The 24,275-nt window shown below is 33.0% G+C and overlaps 1 protein-coding gene across 8 annotated transcripts in view; it reads right to left on the bottom strand.

The window, feature by feature from the left end:
- Positions 1-2,132: 2,132 nt before the first annotated feature.
- Positions 2,133-24,275, bottom strand: part of msn (serine/threonine-protein kinase msn) — a 79,325-nt gene continuing 57,182 nt past the window's right edge. For 3 of the 8 annotated variants that reach the window (XM_090181461.1, XM_090181466.1, XM_090181462.1), the window contains 11 exons: positions 23,681-24,157; positions 12,489-12,689; positions 12,184-12,430; positions 11,762-11,973; positions 11,287-11,353; positions 10,345-10,413; positions 6,277-6,533; positions 4,998-5,076; positions 4,790-4,870; positions 3,994-4,133; positions 2,133-3,939 (listed from right to left, as the gene is read on the bottom strand). In XM_090181461.1, the coding sequence (XP_090037587.1) occupies positions 3,856-3,939; positions 3,994-4,133; positions 4,790-4,870; positions 4,998-5,076; positions 6,277-6,533; positions 10,345-10,413; positions 11,287-11,353; positions 11,762-11,973; positions 12,184-12,430; positions 12,489-12,689; positions 23,681-24,157 (1,914 nt within the window). In that variant the 3' untranslated portion in view covers positions 2,133-3,855. The remainder of the gene's footprint in view (positions 3,940-3,993; positions 4,134-4,789; positions 4,871-4,997; positions 5,077-6,276; positions 6,534-10,344; positions 10,414-11,286; positions 11,354-11,761; positions 11,974-12,183; positions 12,431-12,488; positions 12,690-23,680; positions 24,158-24,275) is intronic. The other 5 variants (XM_090181467.1, XM_090181468.1, XM_090181463.1 and 2 more) reach the window with 4 other exon arrangements.

Raw genomic sequence — 24,275 nt, 5'->3', positions numbered from 1 at the left:
GTCCTCGTCATCAGTCCTACCTCATTCAACACATACAGAAATCTCGAAATAAGTCGTATTTTCCGTTGCAAAAATTGCTAGCAAGTAGCAATTTTACATTGCTCATATCTTTTTAAATAATAACTTGCGGTTAAAACTTTTTGCATTACTATAATCCTTGATAAATAACAAACCAAAAAAAAACAAAAGTACCTATTGTTAAAAAATCCCAAAAAATCAGGTGGGGGGGCAGCTATTCTACACGTAACCCAAAATTGCTTTCAAGTAACAATTTTAAATTTATCATATCTTTCTAAATAATAAATTGCGGTTAAAACTTTTCGAATTACTGTAATCCTTGACCATTAATAAACAAAACCAAAAAAAGCCGTATTAAAGTAGAAAACACATTTTCGGTTTGCACACGTTTTAAAAATTTAGTAATATCTTGTCGTTAAATCTAATTCGTCCTCAGTCCTACCTCATCCAACACGTACAAAAATCTCGAAATATGTCATATTTTCCGAGGTAAAAATTGATGGCAAGTAACAATTTTAAATTTATCATATCTTTCTAAATAATAAATTGCGGTTAAAACTTTTTGCATTATTGTAATCCTTGACAAATAATACATCTAAAAAAATAAACAAAACCCAAAAAAAAAGTACCTATTGACGGCTTTTAAATTCATTTTGCGCGTGGAAATACCTCTACATGTTATGGTCAAAAAAGCACGCAAAGAAGGCTGTACCTGTAGTGTCGCGCGCTAAAACGTCCTTTCAAAATCCGTCAATTGTTAAAAATAGCGAGCGTTTTTAAAAGCCCAATGTTTGGTAAAAATTTTAAAATTATCAGATTCAAATAATATTTACATATTTAGTTCAAGAAAAGGTGCTACCTATGTGACGTATCATAAACCTTATTTAGCTGCGCCTCCTAACGAAGAAATTAGCTTCCCTTAAGGCATACGTTAATACGTAGAAAAATAAATTCGCAAACTTAAAGGGCAACACAATGCAGGGGACATTAAGCTATCATCTCTTATAGATAACAACGGCATATCGCATGCCCCTTTGGCGGGGGAACGGAAACTTTGGGCAGACTGACAGTAAGAGAATGCCTGGATTTGAGGTATAGGGGGAAGGAAAGGGCGATTGACGCATACGCAGATGCAATGTCTACCTATAACATACGATTCTCACATGCATCATGACTTGCGTTGCTCTTTAAAGGAAGTTTGAACTAAATCGAAAAAACATCTACGATATTTCTAACGTAACTAGCGCCAATCACCCCTAGCGACTGTTAAACCTGGTGGTAGAAATGTGAAATTGGAAGTTAATACTCACTTAATGTTACTTAAATTACTTACGAAATGAACATACTGGAGCGCTTTATATCCAAATACATCTTTTTGGAATTGAGATTTTTTATGTCGACACTTGGAATTTATATGGTTCCATTGGCACTGTTCTGTGAATGCTTATAGGCAAGCCTTAGAGGGCCACAGAATCTTCCAATTTTGAGGGTGGGGCTACAGAATCAAGTGTTTTGACAAGTGGTCATGTAGGCCGAAATTACATGAGCGAAGAGGCAGCACTACATTAACTTGTCCGGAATTTTCCAAACTAGGTCAAATGCAAGACAATTTCCGTATTTTAAAAATCATTGGGGGGGAATCATAATTTAACTCTATATACAATGGTGTTAAAAATGTAACCATAATTTTGCATGGAACAAGGGAGTAAAGGTTGTAGGTATGCCGCGCAACTTTCAACTTAAAGGCCGGGTTTTTGGGCAAGGATTTCGTTGCAGACCGAAAATGATTTTTACGAATAGTCTATTTTTGGGACGTAAACTGATACAGTTCTGTTGAACTCTAGCTTCTTCTCATTGTTAGGCCACTTACATACCAATAAAGAACCCCTCCTTTGTCCTTTTCGTATCTCTTTGGGTCTCGTCTCGGGTCCCTCTCTAAGTTTTTGGGGTTTGAAATGTAGGGGAAGCAAAAAGAAAGTCGGTTGGTATCCACCTCACCCCACAGAGGTCATTCGTAAAAATCATTTTCGGTTTGTAACGAAATCCTTGCCCAAAAACCCGGCCTTTAAGGTAAAGCTGCCTCATCAAGACAAACTGGGTAAGAAACAACAGAATTACACATTTACATTGAATTTTAATTCAAATGTTGTACACAACTATCTCATCAAGTGCAATGTTTTGCCTTTCTTTTAAGATTATTATAAAAAGGTATCCATAACTGATTTCCACAATGCATTAACAAGGCAGCTGTGGTAAGTTACTAAAAAGTCTAGGACCTAAGTTTTGTATAGCAAGCTCAATTTTTATTTAAAAAACCAATCACTGAATTTATCCATAATAATTGTAATAATAGTAATAATACAAAAAAAGGGCACATCTCTGATTCCATCTGGTTATCTTTTAACTCCATACAGGACTTTTACGTGTAAATTTATACAAATGCAAAACTGTACAAAATGTAGATCCCCCTAATTTGTCACACTTCCAAAACACCTTTCAAACCTACTGAATTCATTTAAACTTTAATACAATTATTAGTCAGGGAAATAAAATGACAAATATATATAACAGGGGACCAAGTAAAGTAATGAGCTACTGTTGCATACATAATTAAAAAAACTAATTGACTAAAGAAATACAAAAAAATGTTATTGTTAATTATAACCTAAAATATTTAATGAGCAATAACTAGGAAACAAATTATTTTTGATCTGACTACGATACTCTTAACGCTCAAAAGTATTAAATTATCATTACATTTTCAACTTGATTAAAAAAATTCTATCATTTAAAATATCCTTGCCAATTCAACTCGTTTAAAATGAATTTCTAGAGTACCAAATACGAAATCTTAAAACATTCATAACAGCCAAGGGTTTTTAGCTAATAAAGCAATAATAAAGACCATCATAATTATTGTACGTGGCTTTTTAAACAACAAATAACCAATAGACATAAAAACCTTAAAACATATAAAATATTTGTGATACTTTTAAGAATTGAGATCTAAATTTAAAATCCCAAATTTTTTATTTAGATTATACGAAATATCCTTTCATTCGGTATATAACAGTCACTTCTCCAATGCACGATTAAGTAATAAACTCTTACCAGTCCTCACGCTTTTAATTTTCAATTTATCCAAATGTCGTTGAAATTTAGACTTTTTTACAAAAATTCCATTAACACATTAAACAGTCATTCTCGTTATTCTCAATGAAGTCACAAATAAATCGCTTTACTGCGTATGAAATTTTCACCATTTTCCAAAGTTTTCCATTATTGTTAGCCATAAAAATCAAGCACCATTTTTGTTATACGTAAAGAAAATAAAATGTTTGGTTTCTAGCAAATATTTTTTAAGTTTTTTGTTTATAAATGAGAATACCAATACAAATACTTGCGGGATTCTGGCATTCCTAAATTTTTGGCTAATTGTTATAATTTGTTCTAAGCAACTAAAATGTACTCAGTCAATAATAGTGGAACTATTTACAAAAAATCTATTGAGCAAAATGCAAAGAAAAACCTTAATTACTATTGTTTAACAGAATTATATTAAATGAAGCAATAGTAATTAAAATAAGGAAAATGTTTATTGGCAAGGAATTAAGTCTTTTTATAATCACTAAGTTCTTGACTGAGATTTAAATTCCAGCTCTATCAATCTTCAAAACGAAATGGCCGCAATTTTTTAATTTAAACTTGGCCAAAAAGGAATGAAGGTAGAATGTGGAAGAGTAAGGTTTGGAGAAATTATATCACACGCGCACAGAAAATAGGGTAAAAGGATTTGGAAGGACATCCGGAGTCGTGGTTATACTGGTAAATATGACACTACCAATTGGCCATGCCAGGCTTGTTCAATGTCATGAAATATATCTGGCAAGATGATCCTCCTTTGGCAGATGAAAAGAACACCTAAAAAACAAAGATAATTAAATTTGTTTTAATAAAGACAATTTTTAATCTCACTTTATCATTTCTTTCACAAAGAAACTTTAGTTTTTGTGCTTTCTTGTGCATGAATACTCCATCTAAATGACCAGTTTCCACATTTCTTATTTCAATGGCCTTGTTACCCCATCCCATTATTTGTCCAGTTCCAATGTATGCTGTAATAAATATTATCACTTTATCAGATATGCATTATGAAACTACAATTCTTTAGGATATCCATTGTGTACAATAGTCTAGACTAGAATGGTCAGTTGCTTCCCCAGGAGAAATTCCATGACAGATTTATGCAGATTTGCACCCCCAAATTTATTTCTATGGCTTTTTTTGACCAACACATCAAATTCTGGATTTATAGCAAGACCTATCCTGCCATTTTCGAGATACAGAAGGAGTTATTTTACGAATTTAAACCTTGACCTCTATTCTAATTTCAAGGTATGTTTAGACACTAGGTTTAATTAATTTGGTAGATAGAGGGAAATTCATAAAATATGTTCTTTGCGCAAGCTTATTATTTTATACTAAAGGGTTTTAAATGTTTGGCCTCAAAAGATCTCATTTTAATTTATTTCTTAAATTAATATTTAACTCCCCTCCCAAGATTCACTGAATCAAAAAACTTTAAAGTACTTTTTTTTAGTTACAGAGCAATGATTTTTTAGGTTAACCTTTCTAAAAACATTTACCATTTTTAAAGTTACTGATTTTTAAGATATAATTAGTAGAAATGATACCAATAATTAAAATTAGCGATTTTAAGCATCAAGGTGTTTAAAATATTACATCAAAATTATAATTTTACAGTACATACCAACAGATGTTGGCATTTCTCCCCATTGAAGGACAATATTTCTGCTAACTTTTCCATATGTGTTCACGTACATTCCTTCGTCTAAGTGAAATGTTAAATTATACACTGATAGGCATAGTAATAGACCAATAGATAATTGTCTTCCAAGTTAGACCCACTCAATCCCTCTCCAGGAGAAAACCAATATTTTATTATGTAATGTACTTACTGTTGTAGCACAGCAATAATTGCATCCCTTTGGAATTTGGCAATGTTACGATACAGTGTGATGTAACAGGGCTTTGGCTCTGAAATCAAGAAAATGTGTTCAATCTTGCAGATAAATTTTATAGCAACTAAAATAGAGGAAGTTCTGCATTTTTAGATTAAAAATAATTTTAACAAGTAGACATTGTTTACCATGAATGAATTTATTTACAGAATAAGAACGTAGAGACAATCTGTGGGTATCATGGTTTTATTTCACCCAGGCATGAGAAACATTAATCACTTCAGAAGTTGCATGTCTTGGGGAACCAATGAAATACTGGGGTGATTTGATTTTTTAGGGGGAAGGAGCTTACTCTTAAAGCATGATGGGGAATAGGGATCAACACTAAAAACAGTCTCAATATAGCCATTCTCCCTGAGTATAAATAAATACGTTTTTGGTGTAACAAGAAAAAACTGCACTAAAAAGACTAAAAGGGTCCTTTTAATTTAGTATATATTGAAGGAATAAATGCATGGCAAAATTAAAGTACAGCAGACTTTTCCCGGCGGGCACGTAGGAATTTGATGCCGAGATTACGAGGCTATTTTTTTGGCCGCAAATGTAGATTCAATTTAACTCTAAAGTTTTTGGAAATTATTATTACAATTTTTCATTGTGTGTTCGGCAAAACCACACTTTTTAAAATTTTGCTAAAGAACAGCTTTAATGGGTTAGCGTATTGGCGCCTAACGCCCCCCCCCCCCCTTAGCTCCATACTTATATTACATAGTTGGGCCATTTGGAGTTGTATCTACTGACATCGCAACTAGTAAAATCGTTTCTACTAAAATTGTAAAGGGAAGCCTTTATTCATAGTTCCCGAAATTTTAATAAATCGCAAGACCAAGGCAAAGTGGGTTACGCGATGGGTAAAAATTAAAGCAATTTTAGGGTTAAAATGTACTAAAATAACGAATTTTTAGTCCTTAATGTAATTCTTAAAATACACCGTAAATTTGCAAATATTTCTACCAAAACAGTAAAAAACTGTGGGGTCAGCGAACACATGACGAAAAGAATTACAACAACAAACGTAAATATTAAAAATTCAAAAACTTTCAACCTAAAAAATGAAATTTTCATTTGCGGGCAAAAAATACCAACACTATCTACACTACAAGGTCTACCAGGTACAAGCCAAGAAAAAGAATAAGGCTGCTGCAGTTTATTTCACCCTAATAATGAAAAGGTTATTTCCCTATAAAATTGCTAGAAAATAGGAACAGTCAGTTACCCTTACATTAGCAGGAATGTAAATATCAAAAACCGCTCCAGAATCGAGGTCTATTGCATGGAAACCTTCCGTTGATCCATAGATGACTTTAAGACGTACGCCTTCCTCAATGGTCATGTCCACTAGGTTTGGTTTGTGTAGGAGATCCGAGAACGACTTGAATGCCATGAACTTGTGATATGGTTTTGGAGCCCAAGCGTATATCTCTATACTTTCCCTTAGAGCTATCACCAGGAACTTAATTCTCTCGTACTTCACTGCATGGATTAACAGAGAAAAGGCGTGGGATAGATGGAAGACAAAGAAAAAGGAGGCAAAAACAAAACAAAAAGGGAAGAGAAAGGACCCAGTAAATAAAATAAAAAAGCAAAACCAAAATGATTTATATAAATATATATGAAGCTAATATTTATAGTGATTTTTGATATTCTATCAATACAGTATAATATCTTAACATACACATGCAAATGTATTTTTATGTCTATAAGAGTGAAATTTGTATGTAATGAAAAACATGGATATGCTGTTAAAAGTATCGGAGATTGTGTTGCAATTTTTTTTTTAAAACAAGCCAAGAACTGGAAACAGTCCAGATAGTTTAGAACAAAAAATTATGAGCTGGCAAACATTTTCAAAATTTTATGTATGAAACTTCTTGTTTTGTCGGAAGAAAAGTTAATAGTTAAAGTGCCAAACTTAGTTTAAAAATCACAAGTTTAAGATTTCATCAGAGAGGAAGACTTTGCTATTACGGGGAGCAGATTTTGTTAGTGGCTGAATACAACCTGGACTTTAATATTTTTATGAGAATAATTTTTATTAGGCATGAAATTTATCCCCTTTAACTTATTAATTGTTAGAATAGATCTATAAAATTTGTTCATAACAATAGTATGCCTATTCATTTTAAGCTGCTAACCCATTATCCTACGAACCCGGCTTTTCCATTTATCTTGTAAAATGGGGGTGCAAGTTCCTTCAACATCGATTCCCTTGTGTTCATCAAAATTACTTTAATTTACTACCTAGTCAAAACTTGAAAAATTTCCCATAATGGCACATAACTGGATAACTTGTTTTGTCCAATGGATTTAACAAGAAATAAACTGATACACAACTCACTGCAGAAGAGTTCTGAAAATTTTTAAGTCTAATGATTAATGGAAATGAGATATTTCCTCCTTAAAAAGAGCTATTTTAGACCACTGGCCCTCTTATAAAAGCTAAGAGGTAAATTATTGAAAACCACCACTAAAATTGTTTAAAATTAACTTATGTGGAACAGATTTATTCGAAGTAACACTGAAATTCTAGAGGTAACAGAAGGGCAAACTGCTAATGCTTAGTTTTTTTTAGGCAAAAAGAACCCGCCACAATGAAGTATTTTTGTGTTACGGAAATTTTTGCAAACTGTACCAATACACCTAATTAAAACTAACATCATTTAATGGATGGGTATGAATTCTTCAATAAGTTCCTTTTTTAACTTCTGAAAAAGTCTAGCTCTGCTAAGGGCGGTTTTTACTCTATAAACTAGGTGGCTGATACCATTTCCATGGAGATTTTTATGCCATAAACTTGCATTGGTTCATTAACTTAAGTTCATTGTGCTTATTTTGAAAGGCAGTTTACAAGATCATTTCAATGGGTGGTTCCATTACATATAAGGTGAATACTTTTCGCTTGTTTTGGGATTTTGGAGTAGGGTACGAAGAGTAACCTTATGACATCATTATAGTCCCATTCTGTGATAGCAAATAGTTTTATAGTGTGGGTAAAAATATTTTCTCAAAATGGCTGCCTGTGGCCATTTTAGTAAACAAGCAGACGATTTTATCAGTTTACTCTCTTTACACCTTTTCAGAAGGAGTACAAAGAGTAGCCCTAAAATCTGGCAACAGATGAATAGCCTACAGCTTTAAAGTCGCTGGATGATTTAGGCCTAAGGTGGTGCTTTGAGTATTAGCCTAGCTGATTATGAGTATTAGCAAAAGTAGCATAAGACCCAAAAGTGTGTCAGCTGTACCTTCGCGTCTATTAAAATTTCTAGTGAGACCTAGTCACACTATAGACTACATAACCTACTAGTTGGAATAGTACTAGCAACATTATATTTAGTATAGAATCTGGCACGATTATCTCTCTTCGATTTACTCGCCCGTAGACACACGTTCTAAAACGACTCACTCGGCGGCGCTGGTATACCTCGATTTTAATGACATATTTTCCAACCCCCCTTCGTTTCCCTGTTTTATTTTGCGACAAACTCTCATTAACTACTATACCATTCTGACACACTTTTGGGTCTTATGCTACTTTTGGTATTAGTAATAGTTAGTCCTGGAACAGGCTAATATTTTGTTTTAGGGTTAAAAGAATACACCTTTAGTTCAAGAACAGGCGAAAAGTATTCACCTATTAGAAATACATAAAGCTAAATGGAATGATTATTTGCTAGTATTCCACATGGTATTTTGTGAACAAATATTACATTGATGTCATGAGTTTTGTTAATTATCCATTAAAGTATTAACTTGTGATTGGCTGTTTTAAGTATAAGCTGCCGACAAAAAATAACAATGTAGGCTTAGAAAATGAACACAGTAGACATTAAAAAAGCAAATGAGGTATCTTCGCAATTGATTTTCCATGGTTATCATTCTCAAATAGGATGTGAAGATGAGCATGAGGATCTCTTGCCTTCTGCCTCTGCTATAAGCTCCGCCCATATTGGTAAAGAAAGTATACCAGATGATCATTCCATGTTGAGAGCGATAGTTTTAAAATCCATTTTATCAATCACAATTATTTCTATATATTAAGTTTTACATTAAGAACTTTAAAAATGAATTACAAAACATACAATGACCATTTTAGATTACAATTGGTTATCAGACCAAATAGTTGTTGGATAAAAAAATCAAAGGTAATAGAAATGAGGGGAAATTTGGCAGCAGCTAGAAGGGCAGATTATTTTAAAAAGAGGCAGCCACAACTTAATTTCATAAAACATTTTATTAAAGGGAATATAACCTCAGGTATTTGGTGTGGAACACCAACGTTTGCAGCTCTGGCCGCTCTTGCCTTTGGCTTTAGAAATGTTTGGCGCCACTGTACGGGGTAATTTGTAAAATTGAAGGGGTCTTCCGTAAAGATTGATTTGCAGGTTATATTCCCTTTAACAAGCATGATAATTTAACCAGTGGTAGCCCCCTATTTTACCTGAACCTTTGGCTAAAGTGATCAAGAAGAAAATAACAGGGCCCCCACTCAAATCTTCAATTTCTTTATAGGAAACAAAGGATTATATTTCTTAAAGTATAGGACTTTATAGGACTATTTTTTTCAAAATAACATGATTTTACAGGACTATATACGCTATTTCATTTACTCACTTTATGCTTTAAAAAAATCCATAGTGAAAAATCTTTGAAAATATACTAGTAGCTAACCAAGTTGGCAATAAAAAAAGTATAGACTAGAATGACTTTGCAAATCTAGCAATTTAACTGAGTGGCGGGATTTGAAATGGCCAAAATATTAAACAAAACCGGTTATTTAGGACTTTGAGGATTTTGCTAAAAATATACGATATTATAGGACATTTTTGAAAATATAGGATAAAAATGGAAGTTAAACTTTTGGATTATTAGACTACAGCGTATTACTCAAATATTTTTATAAAACTAGAAATAATATCATAGTGACCATTTGGATAAGTTATATTCATATCATTATACATACACGGGTGAATGGAAGATTTTATCAAGAGCATTTTATGTATTTTTGATTCACTTTAATTTAAACAATAAATAATGCAATTTTTGGTTTAACTCGGCACTTCCCGTTGTAATATCATTAGTCCTTTACCACTCCAAATAGAAAATCAGACTGTGTACCCATGCCCAGAAATGAGACCAAAATGATTATGTTAGGTCTGATTCAATAAATAAAAAACCATCATATTTCACTGGCTAAAAACTTAATATAATTAATTGCTTAACATCCTGTTAAAAACAACTAATACCAAAGGGCATGGTTAAAGAAAATTTGCTTGAAAATGTTTACCATTGCCACTCCAAATGCGAAAAGTGTTTTCCCAGTCTTTAATGTCATGCTGAGGTATAGACCACACCACTTGGAAAAGCAGATTTTAAATAAACAAAAGCAGGAATAGACAGGAAATTGGGACAGAAAGACACGTATTTTTTTGTAAAAGTAATAAAAACATTAATTTGGCCTAGTATTTTTAATATAAATAGCAATATATAAAAGCAGAAACACTTAAAATAACTTAATAATGATTATGGTGTCATAAAACTTTTACGCTTATGATAATGATAATGCAGTTTATATCAAGAACCAGTATAGTATGCCTTTAATAGGAGATAAATTGTACTAGAAAAAATTTTGTTTCGGTTAGAGACCATTGAGAATAAAAAATGCAAAATCTCAAGTGTTGGTAGACTCATATGGCTAGGTATTTATTAAATAGTAGAGCTGCCAAATTTGTAGTACACCCAAAGTTACAAAATCTCTAATAGAAATAATTATCTCAATTAAATTTGGTTTTCTCTTTAGAAATTTTTATTTTTGGCTTTTCACTTTATTTAATATATGAAACTCGTTGGGACAAGCAAAATATAGTACATTTATAGAATTGGTTTCATCACATCCACTACTCCAGAATGCAACTTCATTTGTTTTAAGGCAGAAGTGTCAAACGGACAACTAAAACAAGCTATATTACACCCAAAACCATTTTTTTTGCATAAATCTAGGTTTTGTCTATTCCTTTAAAAAGTTATCTAAGTTGAGTATTTAAATATGTCTAACTGTTTGAATTTAGAGTACTAGGGGAAATGGGGGGGGGGGGTGTAGAATCTATACTATAAAATTTCTTATATCACCGAAAACACAAATAAAAGCACGGCACAAATAAGTCAATGTTAATTCTACTGATAAAACTTTAATCCATGAGATTTCGCAAATGCTGTTTTATTTCCTTACCTATTTTGAAATGGACAGCTCCTTGCAGATCTCCAACATTAATCCAGCCACTACGTTTTTCAACTTGCTGTTATGGAAGAAAATATAATGTTACACTTCTGCCAGTTAACGATTTTGATGGCTGATAACATAAAACATTTCTGAAGCTGGAAAGGAATTTTCAGATTTATTTTTTACATTTTAACAGTTGATTATTAAGTAAATTGCAATCCTATAAATCTAATATTTAACTATATGTGAACATTGCATCGCATTAGAAACTCAAATAGGATAACAGAAGTTAAATTTTGTCAGCATTAGAGTATCCATTAGGCTAAACCTGCCTAAATTTAGAATTCTTAAGGTACATAAACAAGAGGGGAAAGCACCATCAGATTAAAATAATGTTTAAAAACATGTGTAAAGACCTTTAAGAGCATAGTATCATTTAAAAATAAGGTTTCATATTAAAGTTAGATACAGTGAAATGTCATACCCCATCTGTTCGAAGAATTTTACTCTTCAGCCATGAGAGGTAATACACTCTGACTCTTGATTTTTTCCCAGATATAGTGACCAGAATATTTTGACCTTCTAGCACTTCCATTTGCTGGAAACGACGTCTTGAGATCAACTGGTAAACTTTACCTTGACCGCTTCGGTCAAGCAGCATCAACCCATTTTCAGTACCAATAAGCAGATTTACACCTGAAACAACAATTTGTAATGCAGCATTGATTAAACTATTCTATATAGAATTACCAGTTTAGTAAATTAACTAATATTAATTCCCCAAATTTAATACCAATATAATTTCTTAACTTCATTTTAGTTTATAATCTAACATAGTAAATTGAAATAGTCACAAAGATTTAGGCTGCAGTTTTACTTAAAAAGTCAGCTTTATGAAAATCTTACCCCAAAGAGCAGCACAGAGGATTTCGGAATTAAATCTCTTCTTGTATTTCCGTATTTCAGGTGTATCTGATGTAGTTTCATGAGAAGTAGGTGTCACATTGACATTTATATGGCTTTCCCTTCTTGGTGAGGGTGTTGGGGAGGGTCCAGTACCTCCTCCTGAATTTCCAGCTCCAAATCCAAATGTTAAGAACGACCGCTGTTTGTGTTGCAACTGCGGAGGCGTTTTGCTTACCGCCTGCCGATACTAGTGTAAATTTTTTACTTTATAGAAACTACTTCTAAGAATAAAAGTTAATATTCACCTCTTCTGAAGTGCTTCTGTCCTGGGGCCTTTGTTGGGAAGATCCGTGCTGAATTGAAATATTTTGTTGAGGCAGAAGATCTGGCAAAACACCACTTGAGCGCTGAACTGGGGTCGAGCTTAAACACACTCCTGAACTTTGGGAAGACTCTGTTCTTTGCATATGCGATCGCTCGTGAGGAGTACCCCTGTCATGGTTGTTCTATAACAAAAAGTGTATGTTAATAGGTAAATTTAGAAGTGATGTGTCATCAGCATTTTATCTTAACATTTGTTTTGTGGTCACTTTTTAAGTTACCCAAAAAAAGACCATTAACTATAATCTTAAAGTCCGAAGCTGTTACATCATTAATATAGAAGGTCGAAGGAAATACTTTACTGACAGTAGTTCAAACCATTCAAATAAGCATATTTAAACCCACTTAACCCGCATTGTCTTAACTTAACAGCAGCCAAACCTGGACAAGTGCCCAAATTTCTAAAACCTAGAAAAATTTGTAAACCTTAAGTCAGACCTACAAAACCGCAATTCCCCAGACCTCTGAAAGCACGAGGCCCAAGACAATTGTTTTTTTTGCCTTGCCAACTAATACACTATTATAGCTAAATTATTTTCTAAAAAGGTAATAAATCTACATTGTATAATATCAAGCATGTATAATAATATGAGAGAGTAGTATTAGCCGCTGCTAATGGCCAGGCTTAAAACATAGTGAAATGTTGCATGCTGTTGAATATTTGTCGGGTTTAAGTTTAAAAATCCAAAATAAATACTTGAAATGTATTATTACTAACTTTGGCAAAATTGAACTACAGCAGCCTCATGTAATTTTGCTTTTTTTGGCGGAGAATGTAGCACTTGACGCGTAGATTAAGAAACTATTTTTTTTTGGCCGCAAATGATTATTTTTTTAATTAACTTAATATTAAAAAAGTAGTCATTTTAGGGGATTAGTAACGTTTTTCTAAAAAATAGTTCCGTTGTGTATCCGTCGACACCACTTTTTTGACGTGCCCCAGCCCCATTCCGAGCATTGATGGTGGGCCTTCTGTAATTGTACCTAGTGGCATCGTAATTAGTGAAATTGTATCAACTTAAAGTAACAAAAATGTGAACAGGTTTGCTTCCAAAACACGTATAAGACGTTACTAAATTCCCCGTATTGGCGCCTGATGCACTTTGAGATTCCCCGTATTGGCGCCTAATGGCGCTGCGCACTCACTTCGCTCAAGCGCTGGGGGCGCCTCCCCAACCCCATACTAAAAAAGCGATGGGCCATCTATAACGCGACCTAGAGGACAGTACCAAGCTTTATGCATCAAGTATATACTTATAATATCAACCAGAAAAATATGCTATTTTCAAACCACATAAGAGATGGCAAGCGTGAGTATCACAAAATCGAAAAGCAGATGAACTTGTGATAAAAACTATCCGGGGATTTGTTGAAATTTTTGCTTTCCCTTATTCTTGTTACCTGACTAAGACTCATAACGCTTTCCACTTATTAGCTTGGCAAGCGCTACAAAATCGCTTAGCTTTGGGACAGATTTCCGAAGTGTGGGACCGAATGAGTTTCCCAATAAAAGACGATAACCTTTTGAGAGCCCCCAAAAGCTGACCAAGATTAAGTTCCCCATTTTAGATTGCCGCAAAGCTACGTTAAAATCTGCTCAGGATCTCTTACCAGTAAAATTCTTAAGATCAACTTTCAGCTCCCTAACTGAGAAAGTCTGAAGTGAAGTATGTGAATCTCATAACGTCCTCTCCAAAAGCAGGCAACCAACCAGTGGAACATATAAGATTATATTTCACAAGATCTCACCCACTGATGTGGGCATACCATTTTTATACACATTTTCATTTATAAAAAATTAACATTTAAGATTTTTAAGCTAATGCTATAACCACTAAACATGTTATTTGACTTTGTGCTTACCAAATTTGCCAACCTTCTTAAAATTTTCGTTAGAGAAAAATCTGGTTTCTTCTTGGGTAACTTTGCATGTGAAATCCAGAGATAATGCCAAAATTATTCTTAGGAAGTAATGGTGTATCCATCAAGTGAAATAAATGCGATTTTGGGGGGTAGCATTCAGAGCTATGTTCAGACAATTGAACAAATTATTTTAAACTTGGAATATACTGTCTCAAATAGGACCAGTGTATAACCCACCCCATTACATTTCTAATACAATAAATAAATTTATTAGCGTTAATATAAATATTTTAACCTTGACCAAGTTTAATTATGTAGATTAGAAGATAGGCAAACAGAAAAGTTTCATTACATAGCTATTCAATCATTTTTATATCGTTAGTATAAAAATCTTGACTAAATTTTTATACTATTTCAAATTCCTAACCCATGAATTGCCAAAATCCCTTACTCAGGGTAAAAATTTTAGTTCCAGAATTTGCTTTTTGGGTTACGTTTACACTTTTTTTAAACCTCAGAACTAAGTTTAAGCAAGCGTCTTTTCTAAAATAAAATTTGTTTTCTACAGACAAAACTATAAAAGAAGTTTAGAAAATTTCAGTGCATGGAATAGTCGATTTGTTTGAAATTTAAATAAAGCGTCAAGGTTGCCTGATTTAATTCAACGTGATTAAAACAGATTAAAATCAAGTGTATTTATAAAAAATCATTCATTGAAATATCACAATGCTTTCAATGGGGGAATATATGTAATATAAAATAGGGTCTAGAAAAATTTTAATACTGAGAAAACTAAAATATTTATTTAAATTTATATAACTGAAAGCAAAGTATCCATCAATTAGAACATACATATCAGCTAGGCTAATACCGAAGACACCAAGTTAGGCCAAGTAATAGGCCTTTCAATGAAACCTGTTCAGCACTCGCCAAGGAGTATTAAAATGCCGCGCCTGGACTAACAGATTCCTTTTTGTATAGTCTTTGTCACTTGTGGTCGCTTGGTGCCTGAAATAAGGAAATATTTTTAACGCTGTAAATGTTAGGCCTAAGTTGGAATTCGTGATCATAGATATGGATAATAGGTCGGGATTTCCTTATTCTAAAATGCCTAAAAAAGCTACGTGGGTTAAAGGAAACACTTGTTGCATTCCGGATTGTCAAAGTAATAATTGAGTTCTAATGGGATAAGTTTTTCTCGTTTTAAATTTTCCTTCAATATATTCGGAGATATGAGCATTAACTGTACTTTTGTTTTTTAGGGGGTTTTATTACTGTCTAGTTGCTCCATATCATCTCTATTTATCTGAAAACTAGAAATTATTAAGTTATTTACATTAATTTATTTTATTTCATTAAAATTTTAACTTACCCAACGTTAAATATCTTAACGAAGGACCACAGAGTACGGTAACGCCCAAAGATATAGGAACCGTATATAAAGGTCTAGATAAAATATTTCAAAGGGAGTGAATACGGAGGTGACAGCTAGCAGAAACGCCTAATTTCTGCAGGCTATCCTTATAAGGCGCTATCTATTGGTAAGAAAGCTCGTGCTATCGTCGCGAGAGCCATTATCTCCTGCTTTAAAATTATACTAAAAGTCACCAACAGATGGTGTCTAAAGACTACGGCCTGCGGAAATGTCAAGCACTTAGTACTAAAATGCTAAGAGAGCTCGCGCTCTTGTCACGTGACTTCCTCGGTGTCTGCTAGGTGTCAATTCCGTATTTTATGTTAGACCGTATTTTATCTAGACCTTTATATACATTTCTTATATCCATGGTAACGCCGCTAACGCGTGTGCCGAGGCTTACAGTTTAATGCTAAATCTTGGTTTGAAGTTGGCGGTTTCAAAGAGGGTTGGCTGTACAACTACCCCATAAAATCTGGTAGCTGTGTAACATAAATTAAATCACCTATTTCCAGTTTTACGCGGCGGGCGGGATGGAAGGGGGACGTAACTTTTATTGAAAGACCTATTGAGCTACTTTTAATGCCTGTAAATAAAAACTTTACAAAATATCCAAAAAGGTTTTAGTGATGTTAATGTACAGTACCGCCTAGAACCAAGTTCACTAAGCGAGCGCTCGCTTAAAGCGAAGCGGGGGTCAGGCAGCAGCCCTAGCTCATGTTTTCCCCCCATAAGCGCCGCTTTAAGCGAGCACTCGCTAAGTGAACTTGGTTCTAGGCGGTACTGTACTTTAGCATTTAACTTCATGTCTTTAAAAAAACGTTCTTCACTTGATTTAAGATTTTGCAACGTCATTAGACTTAACACCAAAATTTAACTAAGAAACCCAGTTTTCATCTCTAAGGAGTAGAGAAAGTTTGCAACTATACATCAAAAGGGAGAACTCTGTTAACAAATGTATTTATTTTCTAACTAAAAATTAAGAAATTTTAGTTTTGAATAAAGATAAACATAAAATTGAGAAAAAAAGTTTTACCCCTGCTCACGGCCACTTGCGAATACGCATGGAATGACCCATTAACGTAGGATACAAGTATTTCAATTTATGACTAATTCCACAAGTAGTTAACATAATATGCTACAGTGACATATAGCTTGAAATCCCTGAGAAAGCACTCTTAACTTAACATACAATACCAGAAACTTTTGTTTCACTATTCGAGAAAAAGAATGAAAAAATCATAATGATGACAGAAAAACCCATGAAAATTTCACACTGTAGAGTGTTTACATTATATTTGGACCAATAGTAAAAATAACTGCAACTTTCAAAGACATTGAAAAGAGTGGAACTTCATGGAATTTAATTAATATAGCTAGACAATTTAACTCAATTGTTTTAGGAACTATTTCATTAGAATATGCACAAATTTTATTCTTCACGAATATTTACCTGTAGTAGATGAAATTCGTGACAATATGCTAATATTTATAGTGAAAATCAATAGGTAATTCCAAAAAAGATTGCTGGTCATATGATTTGGATATTTTTTCATATGGTTAAAGTATTTGAGCGCACGCATCTTTTTTGAATTTCTACACAAGCAACATCGCGCAAGCCACAATCTACTAATATGTAGGCGCCCAAAAAATTAACTCTTTTATACACGTATTGGGTGAAGTTAACTACAGCAACCTCATCTTGTTTTATAATTATATCTGGCGGAGACGATAGAGTTTGTCACGTAGATAGCGTGGGTATTTTTTTATTGGCGCAAATGATTATTTAATTTTTTATTTTAATTTAAAAATTGTTGTTTTTTCAGGTTTTTTGTTATTATTTTCGTCATGTGTTTGCCGACACCACGTGGTATTCCAGTTACATAAATTACAATTTAAATTAAATTTTGAGAATTATCTAGCTGTGCTGCCTTTTTTTGGCCGCAACAACTTATTTCATTTTTTTAATTAATTTTATTATTTTTCCTTATTTGGGCCTTTCCACTATTTTTGGTATTATTTTCGTTGTGTGTTCGCCGACACTTGCAGTTTCGGTAGCCGTGTTGTTCACTACGAATAATTTCCACGTGATATTGTGCTACGTTCTTGTTGTTATTTGCGTTGTTGATTCGCATAGTCTCAACGTGGCATTTCTATCTGTGCTGCCTTTTTTTGTCCGCAACCGCTTATTATATTTTTTATTTTATTATTTTCCCTTTTTATGGGCCTTTTCACGATTTGTTCATTTTTCGGCATATTAAAGGCTTTTATAAATATTTGAGTTCAGTTTAATCCAACAATTACTATAATTATTCAGGTGAAGTGCACTACAGCGGCCTCATTGAATTTTAAATTAATTTTGGTTGTGCCGATAGACCTTGTCACGTAGATGCCGAGGGTATTTATATTTTGGCCGCAAATGATTATTTAATTGTTTAACTTAATTTTTTTAATTTTAAAAATTTCTCATTTTCATCGAATTTTATATTAATTTTGGTTGCGCCTGATAGACCTTGTCACGTAGATGCCGAAGGTTATTTTTATTTTGGCCGCAAATGATTTTTTAATTTTTTAATGTAATTTTAAATTTCTAATTTTTGGGCATTTTAACGTGTTTCGTTGTATTTATTTCCGTCGTGTGTTCGCCGACACCACAGTTTCGGTGTCCTAATGAATTCCACGTGATATTCCCTTTTTTTATAAAATCAATTACAGTTTTTGTTCATTTTCTCGGTGTTTTGTATTTTTGGGCCACAAAGTGATAATCCCGTACTTTATCAAATCTATATTACAGTTTTTGTTCATTTTCTAGGTATTTTCTATTTTTGGGCCACTTTTTTTTCTGGTTGAGATTAAAAGTATAGTTTAGTACCTTTTTACGAGTTTTGGAAGTAATTATCTTCGTCGGGTTGTCGCCTTTTCCTGTCAATTAAATGCTTCAAACCTGTGCTCATTTTTGTTCCTATTTAAGTTGATACGATTTCACTAGGCACGATTACAGCAGGCTCACCGTCAATGCGCAGAATGGGGCTGGGGCGTGTCAAAAAAGTGGTGTCGACGGATACACGACGAAAATAGTTTTTCGAAAAACGTTACTAAACTTCTAAAATGACGCCTTTTTTAAAAGTTAAGTTGATTAAAAATTTATCATTTGCGGCCGCAAAAAAATTGGTTTAGTGCTACATTCTCCGCCACAAAAAAATACAAAAACACGGTAATTCCCAAAAATTACTAAATTTTTAAAATTAAGTTAATTAATTTAATTATCATTTGCAGCCCTAAAAATAGTTTCGTAATCTTCGCGTCAAGTGTTACCTTCTCCACCAAAAAAAAACATAATTACATGAGGCCGCTGTAGTGCAATTTTGCCAAAATAATAACCAAAACAAAAAAATAAAATACACAAAGAAGCTCAATTAATTAAATTAATAAATAAATAAATAAAATAACCATTTGCGGACAAAATAAAAAATACTCACGCTATCTATGTGACAAGGTTTATCACACAACAAAATAATAACAAAAAACGTGATAACATAAAATGTAAAATTTTTTAAATTAAAATAAAAAATACCCACCCTATCTACGTGACAAGGTCTATCACACAACAAAAAACGTGAAAATAACAAAAAGTTAAAATTTTTAAATTAAAATAAAAATACCCACGCTATCTACGTGACAAACTCTATCGTATCCGCCTAAAAAAATTATAAAACAAGATGGTTGTCTAGTTAACTTTTGCCCACGTATTTGTCAATATTATATTTCAGAATCACCTATTTCAAGTTTGTAGCTTTATCAGTATCTTTGCAGCTAAGGTTTTGAGGTTGTTGATGGAAATGATTGAATGGAATTTGATTACCACAGGAAAATTAGATGTAGTTGCAATAGACTCATTTTCTGTAGTATTTTTTAGTAACATGTGTTCATCTTAAATGTATAGGGAGTGTGGGACAATGCAACTAAACCAAAATGACGGTTCTATACCTAAATTTATATTGACAAGCCAAGGGTTAAAATTAAAACATACATTAACTAATATTTAACTTGAAAAAAATATAATTTCCCAAAACACATCTGGGCTTTCTTTTTAATAAATTTGTATAAAAAGACAAAACTCAATCTATAAAAGCTATTTTCCCAACAACATTGGACTGGTTGCCATTTCGAACATAAGTTGTTACCGTATGTTTCTTGTAAAAACACTATGTACAATAACACCCAATGGACTCACTATTGAGTCAAATTTCTTACTCTACAGTTTTATTGTTCTCGTTTTGCTGTCAAGTTGCACATCAGTGGCCCAGTGACTATCTGCTGTAACAGGTTTTTGTTGCTCAAAAGTATAGCAGGAGGCCCACAAAAATGGCATGGTGCAAAAATTTGACATAGATATTAAAGAACTGATGAATAAATTTAAGGAAAATTTACAAAATTTTATCTAAATTATTAGAACACTTGGAAATTTCAGTTAAGTATTGGCAAATAAGTAATTTCAGGTACATGTCTTTTAACAAATATGTTAATGGCCAAAAAGGTCTTCAGCAAGAATCTATGTCATGTTGAGGCAAATTTTTTAGTCATTTTTGAATTTAGTTGTACACAGGCAAAGACAATTTTTACTCGCATCGCAGCTAAACATTGGTTTTAGTGTAACACTGGCAAATGTAGCACTAGTCTTTGGAAAGGTTTCCATTAGTTAAGGCACAATTTTCTCATGGTCACAAAAGGTACATGTGAAATTTACCAGCTAAAAGCATTAAAAATGACAGCTAGCTTTAGAAAGAATCATCATAGCATATCTGCTTTAAATGGGAAAGCACACCAGTTCTTTAGGAAGAAGATATCTTCCATAATCCTTCAGTGTGAGACTTTCTAGTGCGAGCATCGTTTAAAAATTAACCATAACAAAAATTAACTGTTCAGTCAAATAATTGTATTTCTCTCCCCATTCTCACGAAACTGGGTTAATAAGGTAACATAGGTTCTCTTTTGAGAATTATTGTCAATTTAATACGTCGCTAGTTACTATCCATTTTAAACACCTAAGAACATTTAGCAAATACACAAAGGAAATAGATACCAACTTGGAAGACTAAAAATACAGAGCATTGAAAAAATGTCAGACAAATGATTATTGCTACAGGAAGTTTTCAGCTGCATTGAAGAATAGGCATATTTTCTCATCTTCAGTTTAGTTATGAAATTTAATGAGTACAAGAGAAAATAACAGAAGTATATTTCGTTCATTAAATAAGATTCATAGAAATGAGTAAAGTTCATATCGTTGTAGTCTTCACCATGCTTGTTAGTTAAGTTTAATATGTAATCAGTATGTTTTTTCTGAAAATAAACGTTGGGATTGTTCCATATTCTCTCGATGAGAAATGAAAGTATTTAACCACGCAAATACACAACCATTTACAGCACATGCAAAGCCAAAATTACAAACACGTACATGCAAAGAAAAAAGTTCATTTGGCGTAAAGTAATACTGGGACCCCCTTGGAAATCAGCTTTGCTGAAGGGGATATCCCTGTCTGATGTAATAATTCTCAGACGATAAAAAGCTTTTATTATTACTACTATTAGAGAGAGAGAGAGAGAGAGAGAGAAAAATTATGGTATGTTTAAGTGTGTCTACTTCAAATGTGCAATCACAAAATCAAAGAAAACTACCATCGCAGGTAAATAAAGGGCTTCGATCATTTAAGATATAAAATACGCTATAACAAATATTAGAATAAAACAGGGGCCACGTCTAACAATGGAAGCATCAAGTGTTAATAAGTTGTATAGGCAATAGAAGAGTAAAAATTTCCAAATATGGCAAAAATTTCACCTTATTAAGCAATTAGATTATATTTCAATACAATTTGGCTTTAGTAATGAGCACCGTTTAATGAAACAAACGCAAAAGTTAGCTTTGAGATCAAATATATCTGTCACAATGGTGACAGGTGTGAGAGCTTAGGTGGCATATTACATTAAATCTGTAACATGACCGATGCTATGCGAAGGATGTTGGATAAAAGGTGATGGAACTCTATTCCAATGTAAATTTAATATCGCAAAGGAAAACACCTTTTCAGACAAGTGTTTCTTTGTTTAAAATTTACATAGTGCTCAACTTATGAACTGCAAATAATTTCATATTTCGATAAGCTGGATGCTTCCATTTGATAAAATCACTTCTGAAAGAAAACTAATTGTTTCGAGAACCAACATTATCCTACTCTAAGATTGGAAGTAATACACTAATAATTTTTCTAAAGACCATACCACAAATTTTGATGAAGAAAATAAGAGGCACCAATGAAAGATACGAAGACTAAAAACAAACATATACATTACTGGTATAACACCAGTATGAAAATGTTCTTACAACAACAATAGGATTCCTTTTGGAAATTCCTGTTTAGGAATCTGGTGATTTACCAGTAATATTTTAAGTAAGATAATAACCATAACTATGACACATCCAATCCTACCAATTCTAATTTTCATAATGATGTTCTTTTTCACCAATGTCTAAATAAATAACTACATGGCAAGGGACTTACAATTTGTAAGTTGCTACTAGTCTCTGCAATAATACCCGAGAAATCTCTACCTTCAGTACTTTATCGGAGAAATCTAGCAGAAATGAAAATTCGAATGGTACTCTACTATGTTGGAATAAAAATACTCATTCCATTTAAAATTTGAGATCTAAGTGAGTTTTGGCTCACCATCAAACAAACCTTACCTTAATTTGGCCTACATAGTGGAATCTAGGAGCAACAAACACAGCACCCCACACAAGGAAAACGCAACCCGTCAAAGGTCGCGCATTTTCTTGTGTACATTCTTCATTGGTTCGACACTTTAGCGCCTACTGTCGTCGGAAAGGCAAAATTCGGAAATTGTCTTCCCCTTTTCCGTAAAACATTCAGCGTAAAGGCTTATCCAATGAATTTGTACACAAAAATGCGTTAGCATGTTTAAAGGCTAGCTGCGTTCTCCTTGTGTTTGTTGCTCCTAGGTGGAAGTGACAAATTTCCTGTTAAATAACACCCAATTACGCAATCACCAAGCAACAAAATGTCATTAATCAATATTATGTGTCATATTTATTTATATTACATTACTTAAACATTAAAATTCTAATGCACAACCAAAATTTCCTAGCTGAAAGAAGTAAACCTAAACATTTATTTATACTACACACTATCACACCATTTATGAAAAGCATTTAACATTTTATATCTAGGTTTTTCTTAGCTTTATATATGATTAAAGTCATCTTTTACAATTAAGTCAAGCTATTAATAAAAATTAATTAGAATATCCAGTTAGTAGAGGTCATTTTTTTTCAGGTTTTAAAAAAGTAATTTTTCAATTTCTTTATATATGTACTTCTTAATTGCACAAGTTTGTAAGCTATGGAGGAATATGAAGTTTATTAAAATTTTAAAATTAAAAGCATACATGAATAGTTTCATTATTTTCAAAGTAGTGGTCTTTGAAATGAAATAACTAGGTAAACCATCACAATGAATAAAAAATTTAAAACACCATTTTCATCTAAATAACACTTTTGAGAAACCCAAACTGATATTTAGGCACCAATAGAAATTATAAAAAGAAAGTTTAATAGCCCAATATTAGCTATAATGGGTTATACTGAGCAGTTAAATTACCACAAGGAAAACACCACCAAATCATGCTTAAGACTAATAATAATAAAATGCTATCATTCATTAAAAAAGTAAAACAAAAAAATCAAGAGAATATGGAATGTAATATGGAGCTTAAAAATGTTTCGATACATTTAGAAGCCCACAAATCCCAACTGACCTGTGATGAATTGGTCCTATTTCCGGTCACAGACTGTCTGGTTCTCTTTGAGGATATATCAGATAAATCTTTGATAGATGGCATTCCTGAAGAAACTGAGGACGCTGGACGTATATTGAATGAGGTGGAGGTAGTATTGAAGGAAGGTTTGGCATGTGACTGGATTGCACCTGATGACGCGGAAGTACAAACTGGATTGTTTGTCTTCTTTTTATCGTCAAAACCGCGAGAATGGCGGGAGGAGGAGGAGGAAGAATGTGACTGAGAGTGACGGCTTGAAACTTTGTTAGATTGCATATTTCCCGAATCTCTTTTACTATTCCGATGATGACAGTTTCTGTCCAAATTAATACTTGATGGACGTTCTCGCCTTTCCCTATTGCGATTCTTGACATTGCCATTAGATATGCTACCGGAGTTACTGGCACTTTCCCTTAGATTATTAAAGCGGTCCAAGTCTTTCTTATCCACTAAACTCTGGAAGTTCAGGTAAAAACTCAAAACGTGCAAAAACAAAATCATACAAATAACAGCGCTTCTGGGGAGATGTTTAAACAGCCATAACCTAAAAAAATGTTAACAAAGGTTTTTCCTT

Source organism: Leiobunum rupestre, chromosome 7 (assembly GCF_980474605.1).
Source record: "Leiobunum rupestre chromosome 7, qqLeiRupe1.1.hap1, whole genome shotgun sequence".
Classification (NCBI taxonomy): Eukaryota; Metazoa; Arthropoda; class Arachnida; order Opiliones; family Sclerosomatidae; genus Leiobunum; species Leiobunum rupestre.
Note: the sequence above shows the minus strand (reverse complement) of the source record. Positions and strands in the feature narration are given on the sequence as shown.